We start from the raw sequence: 16,357 nt of genomic DNA on the forward strand, positions 1-16,357 counted from the left end.
AATGGGGGAACGTAGACTCATCATGACCAGTAAGAAGGAAAATAGTTATTGGGAATGAAAGGGGACTGTGGATTTTAGGATATAGCAATTTCTACCATATAGTGCTGTTTTTAGTCAACATTAATTCTAGCCTCACGTTTGAATCACAGAAATCCTGCTGTGAAATATGGATATGTAGCCCATGAATCAGAAATTAACATTTTGGAATAAGACAGAAAGGAAGGAAATCAGGGAAGAGAACAGAACAGATAAAAATTTCTTAGGAGAAGGTAGAGTAAAAAGAAAACTAGCAAATGAAAAAGTTGGAGAAGGGAGATGGTTTTGAAGTATCTACTTAACTGAGTAGGGAATCAGAAGGGACCAAAAAGAGGACTAAATATATCACTGAGTAAATTAAAAAAATAAAAATAAAAAAAGTAAAACTTCAAAACTAGGGTCAGGACAGACCAGTGGTGACAAGGGGAGTTCTAGGGTAGAGAAAGAAAGACTGTGGGAATAGACTTGCATGAAAATATTTTAAACAAACCTAATTGCAGGGATGAAGTATACACTTAGAAGAGATGAGATTAAAAACAAACTGGGGCAGCTAGGTAGCGCAGTGGATAAAGCACCAGCCCTGGATTCAGGAGGACCTGAGTTCAAAGCCGGCCTCGGACACTTGACACTTACTAGCTGTGTGACCCTGGGCAAGTCACTTAACCCTCATTGCCCTACAAAACAAACAAACAAAAACAAACTGAGAAATGTGCTAAATTAACAAATGGAGGAAAACATAAATCTAACTGATAATTTTACACATGTATGAACTAAGCAATTCAGTAAAACCAAAGAAATATCAGAATGGATAAAAATATAAAAACTTTCTATGTGTTGTTTACCAGAAACATCTAAAAGGCAAAGACATAGAATCAAAATGAAGGGCTGGAAATTTACTATTCATTGGACAAAATTAAAAAAAAAAACCCAGGAGTTACAATAATACTATTAGAAAAAGCAAAAAAAAAAATTTACAGTATCAGTAAATATAAACAAGAGAATTACATTATGCTTAAATTAATTACAGAGAGTAAACTAATATTGATTAATAAACACACACACAAACCAAATCCCCAAAGCATCTCAATTCATGCTGGAAAAATTAAGGAGTGAATTATGGATCTAGCAAAGGAAAGAGTTAATTACAAAAAGTGAAAAATTACTTTAATTACATGAACTTGACATGCTTTTGTATGAACAAAATCAGTATAGCTGGGATAAGAGGTTAACTTGGAAAAAGTCTTCATCAGATAGCTTTCTGATAAGGGTTTCAAAGTCAAGAGACAGATAAATTCAGAGATATTTAGGACCAAAACTCCAGTAGAGAAGTGTTCAAAGATTAAGAACAGTTCTCAAAAGAAGAATTACAAATTATTAACAACCAGATGAGAGAATGATCCAAATCACGAATAATAAGAGAAATGCAAGACCAAAAAACCCTGAGGTTTTTCTTCACATCCACCAGGTTGGCAAAGATAGGGGAATAAATTAGGAGGTTGGAGAGTGTGTGGAAAGATGGGTACTTTTTTGGTGAAGCTATAAATTGGTCTAACCATTCTAGAATGCTGTTTGTAACTAATGCAAAGAAAATGACTAAAATATTCATACCTTTCAACCCAGCAAATCCACTGCTAAGTATTTGCCCAGGAAGTCAGTGACAGAGGTATTGTCCTCACGTACCCAAAAAATCTTTATAGCAGCACATTTTGCTATAGCAAAGAACTGGAAGAAAAAGTAGATGCCTATCCATTGGGGAATAGATAAACAAATTGTTGTACATGAATAGGCAAACACCCCACAATGAATTGAGTATCAGTACAGAGAAGCTTTGGGAGACATATAAACTTATGAACAGGTAGACAGACCCCGAAAAATCAGTTCCAAAAATATCAGTGGAGAGAACAGTTAAAAAAATAATAGAATTTGAATTCTATGAAATTAGAATTTCCAAATTGTAATAAACCAAATCTTACCCCAAAGAAGTGTAAATATCAGTGGTCAATAAACATTTAAGCACCTGTTAGTGACAGGCACTGTGCTGAGTGCTAGGATACAGCACAAGAAAGCTGAAAAGGGGGAGGGTGGGGAGGAGGAGAGGAAGCCGCTAGGCATGAGTGCATGGTGAGGGAGCCAGAGAAGTCCAAAGTGAATTCATGGGGAGGGGAAATGAGATGTCTAGATGTTGATCCTGTGGCCACTTTTTAAATAGAGATGTTATGGCTCCACCCTTCAATCAGAGGGGCAGAGGGTACTGAGTACCAAGGTGTGAATACCATGGTTGATTGGGTCTTGCAGTTTGCAAGATGATGAGATTTCCCAGTGATGAGTTGGGGAGTGGGGGAGAAATGGAGAAATCAAACAAATCCAAAATAAGCACAACTGGGTGAGGTATCTGATATTTGGGAAGATACTTCCTCCTTGCTTCTTTGCAGAGGTATGGGGGACTGTGAATGTGGAACATGGCATAAAATGTCTTTTTTTTTTTTTTTAATATTTTGGATAGTTTTTCTGAACTATTTTTTCCTTTTTTAAATCTTTGTAAGGAATTGATACCTGGAAAGGGGGTGGTGAAGTACTTTGGGAAATGTAAAAATAAAAAATGTACAAATTGGGAAATGTCCTGTTGTACAAATTTGGAAGTATACAGATACAAAAACAAAAGCTCATAGGATCATAGGTTCAGAGCTAGGAGGGCCCTTAGAAGCCATCTTGCAAACCCTCTGATTTTTACAGATGAGAAACTGAGGCCAAGGGAGTTTAAGTGACTGCCCATGTTATAAAGCCTATAAGGCTGGATTTGAACTCAGGTCTTCTTCATTCCAGGTTCAGCACTGTATCTTTTCAAATTAAAACATCCTCCTCACCCTTATAGGTGTTAACCCTTCCTCCTAGAATGTAAGGTATTTGTGGGCAGGGTTAGCCTTGCTTTTGTTTTTTCATATCCCCAGGGCATGGCATATAGCTAGCTCTTTTTAATTTTTAAATTTTTAAATTTAAAAAATTTTTAATTTTTATAGCTAGCTCTTAATAAATAACTTTCATTCATTTAATTCCTTCAATGCCATAATACCCATAAAAATTTATTTAAAAAGAATTAGCTTTAACATTTTCATGTTGGTAATATCCTGAAAAAAATATTAGCTTCCTAATCCATTTTTAAGTGTTGCACACATATTGTTTCCTCATCTTTAATCATTCCTTTATCTTAAAACTTGAGGAAAAAGCTATAATGCATAAGGGTATTTATTAAAACACTATAGGAATAGTGAAGTCTTTCATCTCTGGAAGTTATGAAAAATATTGGTTGTAGGGAAAGACAACATGGTAGTATATATAGAGGGCTGCTCTTGGATTAAGGAGGATCTGGGTTCCAGTTCTACTTTGGACATACTAAGTGACCATGGATAAGTCCTTTTAACCTCTCTTTGATTCTCCCTCTTCACTGCTGCCCTTTCTCCTCACATTCTATTAGTTTATTATAATAGAATAATCATATTAGTTGGACAAAATACTATTTTAGTATGGTTCTGGTATTTAACTTGTATAATGTGTCTCAGTGCTGGCTTTTTATCTTAAAGATTCTGACAATGGAGACATTAATTATGATTATGTCCATGAATTGTCACTGGAAATGAAGCGCCAAAAGATTCAGAGGGAACTAATGAAACTAGAGCAAGAAAACTTGGAGAAGAGAGAAGAAATAGTCATTAAAAAAGAGGTGAGTTCATTATCCCTATTTTGCAACCACAACAAATAATTATCTGTTAATGGGGTTTTTACAAATCTAATTTAAAGCTGAAAATGATTTTGCCATACAGAAGAAATTCCTAATTTTTAAAAATTATCGTAGACTTTAGGCCTTTATTAACCACAATTCATCCTAGACTAATTGGAATATTCAGGAAATAGAAGGGTTGGTTGACTCTTCTGTTTCATTAAGGATTCTTATCTAAGAGTTTTATAGAAACTTGTTTATTTCAACTTTATTAATTGAAATTAAAAATGATACTTTTGTGCTTTAATAAGCTTAGAACACAGTAATTGATTATGCTTTATATGTGCATTTTGAAAATGTGTGCTTGTAAAGCATTTTAGTGCCTTGTATATTATTATGAAGGTTCGTTTTGTGGCGTTTTATGATGTAGATGATTTTCCACAGAGGCCTGAATATATACTGATCCTAGGAAATAATTCTTTTTAAAAACTAGCTTACCCATTAATGTACTTGTTATTTTGTCTCTGTAAAATATCAAGTACATATAGAAAAATCCCTTATTTGATTTAATTGAAATTTTATTATACTTTTTTCTGTTGTATTGAGACATTTCATAGGATTAAAGATTTAAGGGGCTGCTTAATGGCATAGTGGATAAAGCACGGACCCTAGAGTCAGGAGGCCTGGGTTCAAATATGACCCAGACACTTAGTAGCTGTGTGACCCTGGGCAAGTCACTCCTCCCCAATTGCCTCCAGAAAAAAAAAAAAGTTAAAAAAGTTAAACAGGAAAAAAAAGATTTGAATATAAAATGTGCTTTTAAAGTAAGCAAATTTTTTTTTTTTTTGGTGAGGCAATTGGGGTTAAGTGAATTGCCCAGGGTCACACAGCTAGTAAGTGTCAAGGATCTGAGGCCGGATTTGAACTCATGTACTCCTGAATCCAGGGCCGGTGCTCTATCCACTGTGCCACCTAGCTGCCCCGCTAGCAAATATTTTTACGTTTAAAAGGCCGTATTTTTATGTTGAAAGCTAATTTTTTTTATGATCTAAAGTTTTACCCTTAATGTACTAGTATAATACATTAATAAAGCTTACTGAATTTTTTTCCTTTTAAAAAAGATTTCTCCAGAGGTGGTTAGATCAAAATTATCTCCGTCTCCTTCTCTAAGAAAGTCTAGTAAATCTCCAAAGCGAAAATCAAGTCCAAAGGCATCCTCTTCAGCTAGCAAGAAAGATAAGAAGATACCAGCAGTTTCTTCTCCTCTCTTGGACCAGCAGAGGTCAGTAGGTAAACATGCATTAGGATAAGAGGCATAGTTTTCCATGAAAATTTTTAGCTAAAAATCAAAAATGTTATGTAGTACGTCATAGCTCCTTAAGCAACTAGCCCAGGTTTTTTCATCTGGACAATCTTGTCTTGCATTTTTATGTCACATTTGATTTCTTGTCTAACTTACTTGTTCATATCTTTAATGGAGCATTGTGGGTATAGTCAAAAGAGCACTGACTTTGGAATCAGAAGATCTTCCTGGGTTTTCATCCTGACTCAGTTTACTAGCTTTATGCTCTTTGGAAGGACACTTAACTTCTCTGAACACTTCCCATGAGTAAAATGAACATTAAATCTGACAGTTGTGAATATCAAGTCACACAATTGATGTAAAAGTGTTTTGTAAAGTAATAATTGTTATACTACAGTAAGGATTAGAGAATATGATGATGGTGGTGGTAAATGAGATGTGAAAGGGAGAGGGCAACTCCAACTAGCCAGCTCCTTTCTTCAGAGGCTTGGATCACACTGACATACACATGAGTACATGTGTGCTCTCAGTGACTAGATTCCCTCAGTTTTGAAATCACCACTCTGTTGCTGACCTGATCTGAAAACAGAAATGGCTCACTTTATCTCATCAGCCACAGATCCCAAACTCACATTCCATCAGACCAGCTGTCTTGGCTATCTGTCTTGCTACTAGCAGTTCATTCTCCCATTCCAACCCTGATTTCTACCTCTGCTTTGCAAACAGTAATCTAATCAATATTCTCATTACTTCAGGAAAGGTGTTTAAATTGAATGATTCCCCTGTGATTGTATAGTCTGACTTTTCAAATTAAAACATCCTCCTCACCCTTATAGGTGTTAACACTTCCTCCTAGAATGTAAGGTATTTGTGGGCAGGGTTAGCCTTGCTTTTGTTTTTTCATATCCCCAGGGCATGGCATATAGCTAGCTCTTTTTAATTTTTAAAATTTTTAATTTTTATAGCTAGCTCTTAATAAATAACTTTCATTCATTTAATTCCTTCAACAAGGAAATAGAAACATACAACTAAGTGGTAAATATCTCACTGGGAGACTGTAATTTAGGAAGCAAGGTATAATGACTTAAAAAGTAACCATGGGGACACTAGTTATTGTACTTCACTCCACACATTTATTTTATAGCGAAACATTGCTGATTTTATTTTTATGACATCTGAATTCAGCCCTTTTTTGTCACTTCTAAATGCTCAATTCAGATTTTGTTAATCATGTGGCTGGATTGAATCCTTTTCTTGTCAAAATTCTCCAGTGTCTGTTACATTTCTTGATAGCAACATTTCCTCTCTGTTCTTCCATCTACTGTCTCCTTGCCTGTCTCCTTCGTTCCTGGAATACATCTCCTCAGGGTCCCTCCCTTCATGTAAGATGAAGCTCAAACTCTTATCTTCTACATGAAGCCTTGCCTGGTAACCTTAAGTGTTAATGGTTGTCTTCCCCAACTACCTTGTGTGTAACTACTCTGTGTGTGCATACCAACACATTATGTATTATCCATGTGTTACACATCATCTATCATATAATGTTAAAAGCTAGTAAGTACATTCTGTAGTGTATTTAGTAACTACATGCTATCTTTTTATATGTACTATATTTTATGCAGTATATTTATATGTACTCGTCTTCTTCCCCTTGTACCTATATCTCCAGTTCATAACACAGTGCCTGGAACACAAGATTTCAATGAGTATTTGTTGTTTGTTTGAGTAATGAGAATCCCTGGTTTCTTTTTTTTTTCCTCCTCTTTTTTTAAAGCATTATGCCCACATTTTTCTCTTTTTCTATTTTAAATAATAAGCATTTTTATTTTTTATCCCTCCTTCCCTCCCTCCTCTTCCCCTCCCTGAGGCAATAAGCAATCAGATATAGGTTATACATGTGCAATTATGTAAAACATTGCCATATTAGTCATTTTGTATAAGAAAACGAATAAGAAAAAAAATAGAAGGAAGTGAAAAATAGCATGTTTCAGTCTGTGTTCAGTCAATAGCAGTTCTTTCTTTGGAGGTGGATAGTATGCTTCATCATTAGTCCTTTGGGATTGTGTTGGATCATTGTATTGCTGAGAATAGTTAAGTCATTCACAGTTCTTCATCAAACAATATTGCTGTCACTGTGCACAGTGTTCTCCTGGTTCTGCTCACTTCTCACATCAGTTTATAGAAGTCTTTCCAGGCCTTTCTGAAATCATCCTGCTTGTCATTTTTTATAGCCCAATAATGAGAGTCCCTAGTTTCCTTCAAGACTCAGCTCACATGCCACCTTCTATATAAAGCCTTCCCTGAATTCCCCATCCCCGCATTTTTAGGTCCTCCCAAGTTACCCTGTATCATTTTTACATGTACATATATATACACAGTGTTCCCTGAAAGAATGTTAGCTCTTTGAGAGTGGAGATGGAGTATTTCACTTTTGTCATTGTATTCCCAGTGTCTTGGCACTGTGCCTGCCACATGATAGATCCTGAAATGCATGTTAATTGCTGCTGTTTGGAATCTCAAACCTTTTTTTTTTGTTTTGTTTTCTTTGCAGGGCAGTGAGGGTTAAGTGACTTGCCCAGGGTCACACAGCTAGTAAGTGTCAAATGTCCAAGGCTGGATTTGAACTCAGGTCCTCCTGAATCCAGGGCCAGTGCTTTATCCACTGTGCCACCTAGCTGCCCCTCAAACCCTTTTATTTTCTTTTTCAAAACTATGGCTTTATGACCTACCTTATGGTGATGTTTTCCTTTCCCATCATTTTTAGTTTTTTATCTCACTGTTACTATATATTTATATAGCAATCCCTCATTTTATCAGACTTCCTTAGGGAATTATCATAATAATTTTTATTTCTATATCATCCATTAACATTTACAAATCTTTTTCCTCACAGCAACTCTGTGAGGTAGGTGGTACAAATAATATTATCTTCATTTTACATATGAGAAAACTGAAGCTTAGAAGTATAAGAACCTTGACTTAGACCCTTGTTGTCTGATTTCAAGTCCAGTGTTATTTTCACTGTGGTCACCTGTTTCTGCATGAGTTGTGGTAAGTGAATTATCTAGAAAGCTAAAGCTCTGCCAAAACATTAAAAAATTTTAAGTAATGTTTTGAATGATTTTTTTTCTGAAATGTAATATAGGATTTTTTTTTCTATACGAAATATAATTTAACATTTTTTCCCTGATTTATGTGAAACAGTTATTGTGATAATATATTAATACCGTAAGGTCTTATTGATGTGTCTCTCCCTATAATATGATACCAGACTACTGTGCCTTTCCAGCAGATGAATTTTCTCTTTTCTCACATACTGTCATTTGTCATTCCCAGTTGGTCTGTTTTCAGCAGGTGCCCTGTTTCTGATCTGTTGTCTAACCAGACTTAAGGGCAGAATTGTGACTGTGAGAAATTAGATAAAGGTCTCTTATTTTTAAAAAACAAAAAAAAATCATATAAATCTACCTCTAAACTTAGAGAATTAGAAATATATAAATTTTGAGTAACAAAATCACAAGATTACCAATTTAACAAATTTAATTAAGTTTTGCTTTGATTAATTTGATTAGTATGCAAAACAGGCTACTGTCTGAGTCGCCCCACATGTTGTGATAGGAATTTTTTTGGCTCAAAACTTTTTTTTCTCCTTTTGGATTCTAGGTCTGATACTGTAGGCTCCTGAAAGTTGCCCCAGATATATGGGCTGTTGCTGTAATTTGTGTGAATTATCTTTAAACTTTCCCAAAACTCTTTCATGTTTATTATCTATTTGGGTGTTACAGTTGTTTCCTAGTTTCATGTGCAAGATATGATTGTAAAGAAACATTGGAATTTAAACAGGCAAAGGAGTGTTATCTCCTTTTAACATCTCTAGCTGCTTATCACAAGAATGTTACCAGTGATCAAAGATTTTTTGAGCTTCCTTTTTTTTTTTTTTTTTTGGACTTTATGTCAGAGCCTGCAGCATCTTCTTCTGAATGGCTTGGCCCCATTGGTGGCAGATTTTTATCCTTTGAAAGATGATTTTGGTTTTGAAAACAGTTCAGTGGCAGTTTGAACAACTAGGCTTCTCTTTTCTTTTCTTTTCCTTTCTTTTCTTTTCTTTCTTTTCTTAGGGCAACGAGGGTTAAGTGACTTGCCCAGGGTTACACAGCTATTAAGTGTCAAGTGTCTGAGGTTGGATTTGAACTCAGGTCCTTCTGAATCTGGGGCTGGTGCTTTATCCACTGCTTTTTCCATCTTTGACTTTCTTCACATTTCACGTTATACTTATATTTGGCTTATAGCCATATTTTACTTTGGTGTCTTTATCACTTAGAAGACTGTATGTTCCTTCAGGTCAAGAACTCTGTCTTTTCTAAACTTTGTATCTCCCTTTGTGTCTCCCTTTGTATCTCCTTGTCTGTTCCAGTGCTCTGCACTCTGTAGAGGCTTTTTACACATTTGTTTATGACAGGGCTTCTTAAACCTTTTCCACTTGCAACCCCTATTCTTTTCTCTCTCTCTCTCTCTCTCTCTCTCTCTCTCTCTCTCTCTCTCTCTCCCCTTTTCACCTGAGAAGTTTTTATGTGACCCTGGGTATATAGGTAGATAAAATAGGTATACATAACCTTTTACTGTTGCCAAATTTTTTGTGACCCCTACATTCAGTTACATGATCCCATATAGAGTCATGACCCACAGTTTAAGAAGCTAGTGTTTATAACACTGTTGTCATTGAATACTTTGAATTCAAGAGTAATCTAGGTGAGAATGAATTAAAAGTAAGCCAAAACCAAAGCCTTTTTGACTGGACTTCTTGTCTCCACAGAGTAATCAGTTGGCATAAAGTTGGTTTAAAAATTTGATTCTACAGATGGTGAATCAATTCCTGGATTTCTTCAGTTAGCATGATAAAATCTTCCAAACCTAACATAGACATTTGTCAACCAAATCCTTCTTTAGAGAAGGTATTAGCCTAGGAAGAAGCAAATGCTATTTTGGTGGTAACTTAAACTGTGGAGGATGGACCTCTGGCCCTCATGCTTCTGTCTTGAAAATGATCTGTGTCATCTTTGACGTAAGCATTGTTATCTATCTAGTGGAACAAACAGTAAGTGGGGCAAAGATTCTAATATTAATGGACCAGTAGTTACATAGCAGTTTATGCTTCAGATTATATTAAAGGCATAGAGTATATTTAGTAACATAGAATGAAATGCAACATACCTCTGGGTATAACCTACCTTTTTTTTGGTGAGGCAATTGGGGTTAAGTGACTTGCCCAGGGTCACACAGGGTCACAAGTGTCTGAAGCCAGATTTGAACTTAGATCCTCCTGAATCCAGGCCCGGTGCTTTATGCATTTCGCTACCCAGCTGCCCCATACCTATCTTTTTTAGTGTACTCATACAGTGAACTCTCATTTCTGATAAAGAGAGGACTATTGGAAGACAAGGGCTAACATTGATAAATGGAACAGTTTTGATTATCTGGTTAAACAACACCTTTCAACATCCCTTAATTACCTTGGAGGAGGCATTTAACTTCCCTGGGACTGTTTCCTCATTTTTTAAATCAAGAAGTTGCACTAAATGGCTTCAAAGGTTCCTTTCAGCTCTGTCTGTGATCAAACCTTTTTTTAACCACATAGTGGATAACAATATAAGTACTTTTGAATTCCCCTTGTATGGTAGTATTATAAGTAATGGGTTGATCATAAAGATACGGAAGTGGAGATAGGACCAAATGATCTGTTATTTGTAGATAGTGAACCCTACATAAGAGTTCATTAAGATTTTAATGACCATTAAAAGCAATTTAAGGTGATTGACACAGACTAGGTACTTTAATGACTTGATTCACTCTTAAAAACTTGTTTTGTTTTGTTTTGGTTTTGGTGAGGCAATTGGGGTTAAGTGACTTGCCCAGGGTCACACAGCTAGTAAGTGTCAAATGTCCGAGGCTGGATTTGAACTCAGGTACTCCTGACTCCAGGGTCCCTGTTCTATCCACTGCACCACCTAGCTGCCCCTTAAAAACTTCAATTCATTTATTTATTTATTTATTTTGGTGAGGCAATTTGGGTTAAGTGACTTGCCCAGGGTCACACAGCTAGTATGTGTTAAGTGTCTGGGGCTGGATTTGAACTCAGGTCTTCCTGAATCCAGGGCCGGTGCTCTAACCACTGTGCCATCGAGCTCCCCCCCCCCCTTTAAAAACTTTTAAATGAGGAATTTGGAAGAAAAAGGGAAATGGAATTTTATGCTATTTTAAGTATTTCAAACAAGAAAAACTTAAAAGTGTAGGAGAGAATGAATTTGGGAGATTTAGAAGAAAGAGCTTAAGATTGAACAAAGTAGGCAAATGCTAAAGCCTTTATGATTGGGCTTACTTTTCTCCTACTTCAAATGTTCTTCGATTAATATGGTTTTTTTTGTTTTTTTGTTTTTTGTTTTTTTACGGGGCAATGGGGTTAAGTGACTTGCCCAGGGTCACACAGCTAGTAAGTGTCAAGTGTCTGAGGCAGGATTTGAACTCAGGAACTCCTGAATCCAGGGCCGGTGCTTTATCCACTGCGCCACCTAGCCGCCCCTGATTAATATGTTTTTTTTTTTTAATGTATAAGGTATTTTATTTTTTCCGTTACATGTAAAGATAGTTCTCAACTTTTGTTTATACAAGCTTTACAATTTCAGATTTTTCTCCCTCCTTCCCCTCCCTCCCCCCTCCCCTAGACAGCAGGTAATCTGATATAGGTTATATCTATATATCTCTATACATATACATATAGATATAGATCTGATTAATATGTTTTTAATGTTTGGAGTTATCAAAACTCAGGTTTTCAGAAACAGGGAATGATAGGGTTTAGTAATAAGTGTAAGTAAGTAAAAGATTAAAGAAATAGATGAAATTTATCTGTGATCTATTAAGAAAGATACTGAATTAAAAATTTGCTAGGAAGTTGAAGACATTAACTAAACTACACATAATACATTTCTATATTAGGTTACCACATAGAAATCAATTGACCACTTGTGTGTTAGTTAAAAAATGAACAGATTAAATACTTGGTTGTATCAACATAATCCTTGTTTAGGATATGACTAACTTGAATGGGTGATTTCACTCCCCTGGGCTAGATAAATATCAACAGATATCTGTCATAGGCATTCTGTGATCCTGCATCCTGAATTGTTCCTTAGTTTTCTGTGGTAGGGGAATAGTTGACATGTCCAGCACATTTCCTCATTTCTTATTTGCATACTTACTGTTTCTACTTTTAAAAATATAGATAGACGTATTAAAGGGCAGGTAGGTGGTACAGTGGATAGAACAATGGTCTTGGAGTTAGGAAGACCTGAGTTCAAATGTGGCCTCAGACACTATCTTTAACCCTGGGCAAATAATTTAACCCTGGTTGCCTCAGTTTCCTCATCTGTAAAATGATCTGGAGATGGAAATGGGAAACCACTTCAATGTCTTTGTCCAAGAAAACCCAAAATGGGATCATGAAGAGTCAGACACAATTAAACAATAACAAGGGCATGTTAAAAATACATCAATTGAATTTTTTCATTAAAGATGCTTTCTTGGGTTTTATTAATACTCTTAAAAGGAATTTAACTTATAAAATCTCATTTGAATTTGGAAAGGTGAACCATTAAGGTATACTGAGTTAAAATAGTAATTTAACCTTTTAAAGATAAACTGATACTTTTTTGATGCCATTAGGAATTCTAAAAGCAACCAGAGTAAAAAGAAAGGACCTCGTACTCCTAGCCCACCTCCTCCCATACTGGAAGAAACTGCCTTGGGGAAAAAACATAAAGAAAAACATAAACCAAAAGAACGGGTTGAAGAAAAGCCAAGAGAAGGGAAAGACAGAGGAAGGGATATTGAAAGACATAAAGAAAAAAAAGAGAAGCAGAGGTAAGTAGGATTGTGTGCTGAATCTTGTTTGACCCTTTGGGTTCTTTTTTGATTTCTTCTTTATCCTCTTATGTAATATAGAAAATTAATGTTTGACAAACTTTTCATATTTTAACACCTTGGAAAACTGCATGACCCCCTAAACATTATCTACTTTATCAGGGAGCTCAAGAAAAGAAGAATCCCTTTTCATTGGAGATATATTTATTTTGAAATAACAAAAGAGAAAGTCAGTCTTCTAAAATTTCTCTTGGGCTTCCAGATTTAGAACTGTGACCATTTAGACCATTTAGCACATTCTTAGACACCTTTCCCACCTTTTTGTGGCTTCAGAGATATGTTTTATGTGTAAGATTAAGAAGTTATGAGCTCCTGATTTTCTTTTTTTCCTGTCACATATACTGATGGGTACTATTTAGGCAAATCTCATAACAACTTTTTCTTTCGCTTTAGAAAAAGATTTATTTTACTGTTCAAATGACAGGTTTTTAATATTTTGGTTTCCTGTTAGTATGAAATATCTCTTGCTAGCTGGTTAGTTTTCAAACTCATGGTTTTATGTAGTTGAAGTCTTCATAAATTAGAGTTCCCTTTGTTTTTGAGGAGAGATGAAAGGTGTAAATAACTTGTACCACAGTGATTTCCACCTGTGATTTTTTGACTCCCAGGTAGTAGTTACCAATTTTTTTTTTTTGGTAATCGCATGTGTGCCTTTATGAAGGTACATGGTTTCACAAAGTATATTATTTGAATTTATGTCTAGAGTTTTAGGGAGTTTTAAGAATCACCATAATTTGTTGGGTGAAATTGTGTCATATTGTACTGTGGGAGAAAGATGATCTCAACACTGGATGATTAGAAAGTTCAGGATCTATAAATTTCTGAATAGAGAGCCAGAATAACTCCTGTATCCAGTAACAAGTTAATTCCAAGTTTTAGGATTAGGGCAAATATTGGAAGCAGCTGTCAGATGATTGGGTTAGTTTTTGAGGGATATACAAGTAAAAGTGATATCAAATTCATGTGTGTAAATTACTACCCTTTTTCATTTCTTTGGGGCAGAAATGAGGCTGCTTATCTGTTTACTAGAAATGAGGAAGCCATCCTCAGTTTGACAGATTAATAAGCACTTAATAAATGCTTGTTGCCTTGCATTCTTCTATGGCACTTGGCTTCCTCAAAGTACTTGTAAATAAAAAACAACTTGGTCTCTTTTATTACTACTCATTTAATTCCTGGTAAACTGATATTTTTAAAAGACTGTCTAGTCCTATTTCCTGAACATGTTAAATGATAAAAGTCTCTTGTATAATCTGTAACTCCTTTTATGCAATAGATGTCCTGAAAAGTGACATCAATTAAATCATTATAAATGGAATCAAATGTTTCACTTATATTGTCAAGACCATTTTTAATTTTAGTTTTGGAATCTACAGTGATTTTTATCATTTTGTTTGTTTTTTATTTTTTGGTGGGGCAATGAGGGTTAAATGACTTGCCCAGGGTGACACAGCTAGTTAAAGGTCAAGTGTCTGAGGTCGGATTTGAACTCAGGTCCTCATGTATCCAGGGCTGCTGTTTTATCCATTGCACCACCTAGCTGCCCCCTGATTTTCATCATTTTGAACACTGTTTAGCTTCAGTTTCTCTGCCTTCAAATTCTGAGAGTTTGATTTAGTAAACACACTTCATTGTAATGAGTTTATTATTTGGAGGAATCCTATTGTGAATCATTTTGTAATTGGAATAACCACTGCCTGCAAATTAGGAATGATTATGTATTTTCATAGTTTTTTTTGTTGGTGGTGGTTTTTTTTGTTTTTGTTTTTGTTTTGGTTGGTTTTGTTTGGTTGGGGTTAAGTGACTTGCCCAGGGTCACTTTTTTTTTTTTAAGTGCTGCTTACCCATACCTTAGATTGTACTTTAGAGAAAAGTGTATGATTTTTGCAACCGCATGGCACTTAATGCCTGCCAAGGTCTCTGTCCTGGCTCTCTAGCTTCATTGCTCCCAATTCAATACTGATGACTTTCAACTTTGCAGCCATCTTCTCTTATCTATCAGGAATTCTAGGACTCATTTCCTTGTGATTCAGAGGAGAATCGGGGCTCATAGCTTGGGCTTTTAAGCCTTTTTTTTTTTTTTTTTTGGTGAGGCAATTGGGGTTAAGTGACTTGCCTAGGGTCACACAGCTAGTAAGGGTTAAGTGCCTGAGGCCAGATTTGAACTCACGGTCTCCTGACTCCTGGGCCGTGCTCTATCCACTGCGCCACCTAGCTGCCCCACAGCTTGGACTTTTGACCGAGACATTGGAGGAACAAAGCCAAGAAAGGAAGGGGTGTTCTGGCCCAATCAGAGGCTCTGAAGCTCAGAAGCCAGGTTGAATCCTGTAGTTTCAATTAAGAAAATACTGATAAAGTGCCTGCTCTATGCAAGATGTTTTGCAGCATGCTGGAGATTCAGAGACAAAAAGGAAAAGGTTCCTATCCTTAAGGAGCTTCCTTGACCAGAGGTGTTTATAGTCATGTGAGAGTTAATTGCTCTTTGTTTATAGCTCTTCTGAAAGGGCTGGCTTGAGAAATTTGAGGTGTTTCTCGTGGGAAGTGTTCATGACCATGAATTTTAGAGAATGGATTACATTTTTAAAAGCCAAGTACTGAATCAAAGTAGAAAATACTTTTGGCCCCGTCTTCATACTGTCTGGGTAACAACAACAACAGTAACTCCTACTTAGTACCCTTAGGTGAGTAACTTAAAAGTTAGTAAAGATTTTTAATGTTTATGAAACTTTATTGGGTCATTTTCACAAACAGTATAGTATTTGGAAAAAAAAATACATTATTACCAGTGTTATTAACTAGAAAGTAAGATATGTTGCAAATAAACTTTTTGTTGTCAGAAACCTCATTATTAAAGGTAAAAGTAATACAGAAGCCATAGGGATTCATTCATTCCAGGACATACATTTTCTACCCTACTCTGCTGTACTAGGATACGTCTTCCTTTCATCCCTCCTTTCTCAGTGAAGGAGACCCTCTCAGTTCGTGTAGTTACAGCTTCTCTCTGAATTGTGACACTAAGGCCACACATAGCCACAGATACCTCCCTGACTTCAGGTGACTGGTCAGTGGATTGACTAGGTGTTCACCATCCTCTTTGGTTACTGGTCACAGCTAAGAGATACCAGAATTTCGCCTAACTACTTCTATGATCTGACTGACTTTGTTAATAGAGGTCTTGTTCCTAGGGATTTTGTTTATCCTTACAGAACTATGTTGTGTCAACAAATATAGAGAGATTGATTTGAATTGGGAAATTTGGTGACCACTTTTTTTTTAATATAAGTTAGGTTGTAAAATATATATATTTAAAAAATTTATTTATGAAA

General features: G+C 35.7%; 1 protein-coding gene across 7 annotated transcripts in view; it reads left to right on the forward strand.

The window, feature by feature from the left end:
* Positions 1-16,357, forward strand: part of ZC3H13 (zinc finger CCCH-type containing 13) — an 81,136-nt gene that overhangs the window by 19,805 nt on the left and 44,974 nt on the right. For all 7 annotated transcript variants that reach the window (XM_043993038.1, XM_043993037.1, XM_043993039.1 and 4 more), the window contains exons 6-8: positions 3,615-3,754; positions 4,873-5,033; positions 12,774-12,971. In XM_043993038.1, the coding sequence (XP_043848973.1) occupies positions 3,615-3,754; positions 4,873-5,033; positions 12,774-12,971 (499 nt within the window). The remainder of the gene's footprint in view (positions 1-3,614; positions 3,755-4,872; positions 5,034-12,773; positions 12,972-16,357) is intronic.

The sequence above is a fragment of the Dromiciops gliroides genome, chromosome 3, assembly GCF_019393635.1.
Source record: "Dromiciops gliroides isolate mDroGli1 chromosome 3, mDroGli1.pri, whole genome shotgun sequence".
Taxonomy (NCBI): domain Eukaryota; kingdom Metazoa; phylum Chordata; class Mammalia; order Microbiotheria; family Microbiotheriidae; genus Dromiciops; species Dromiciops gliroides.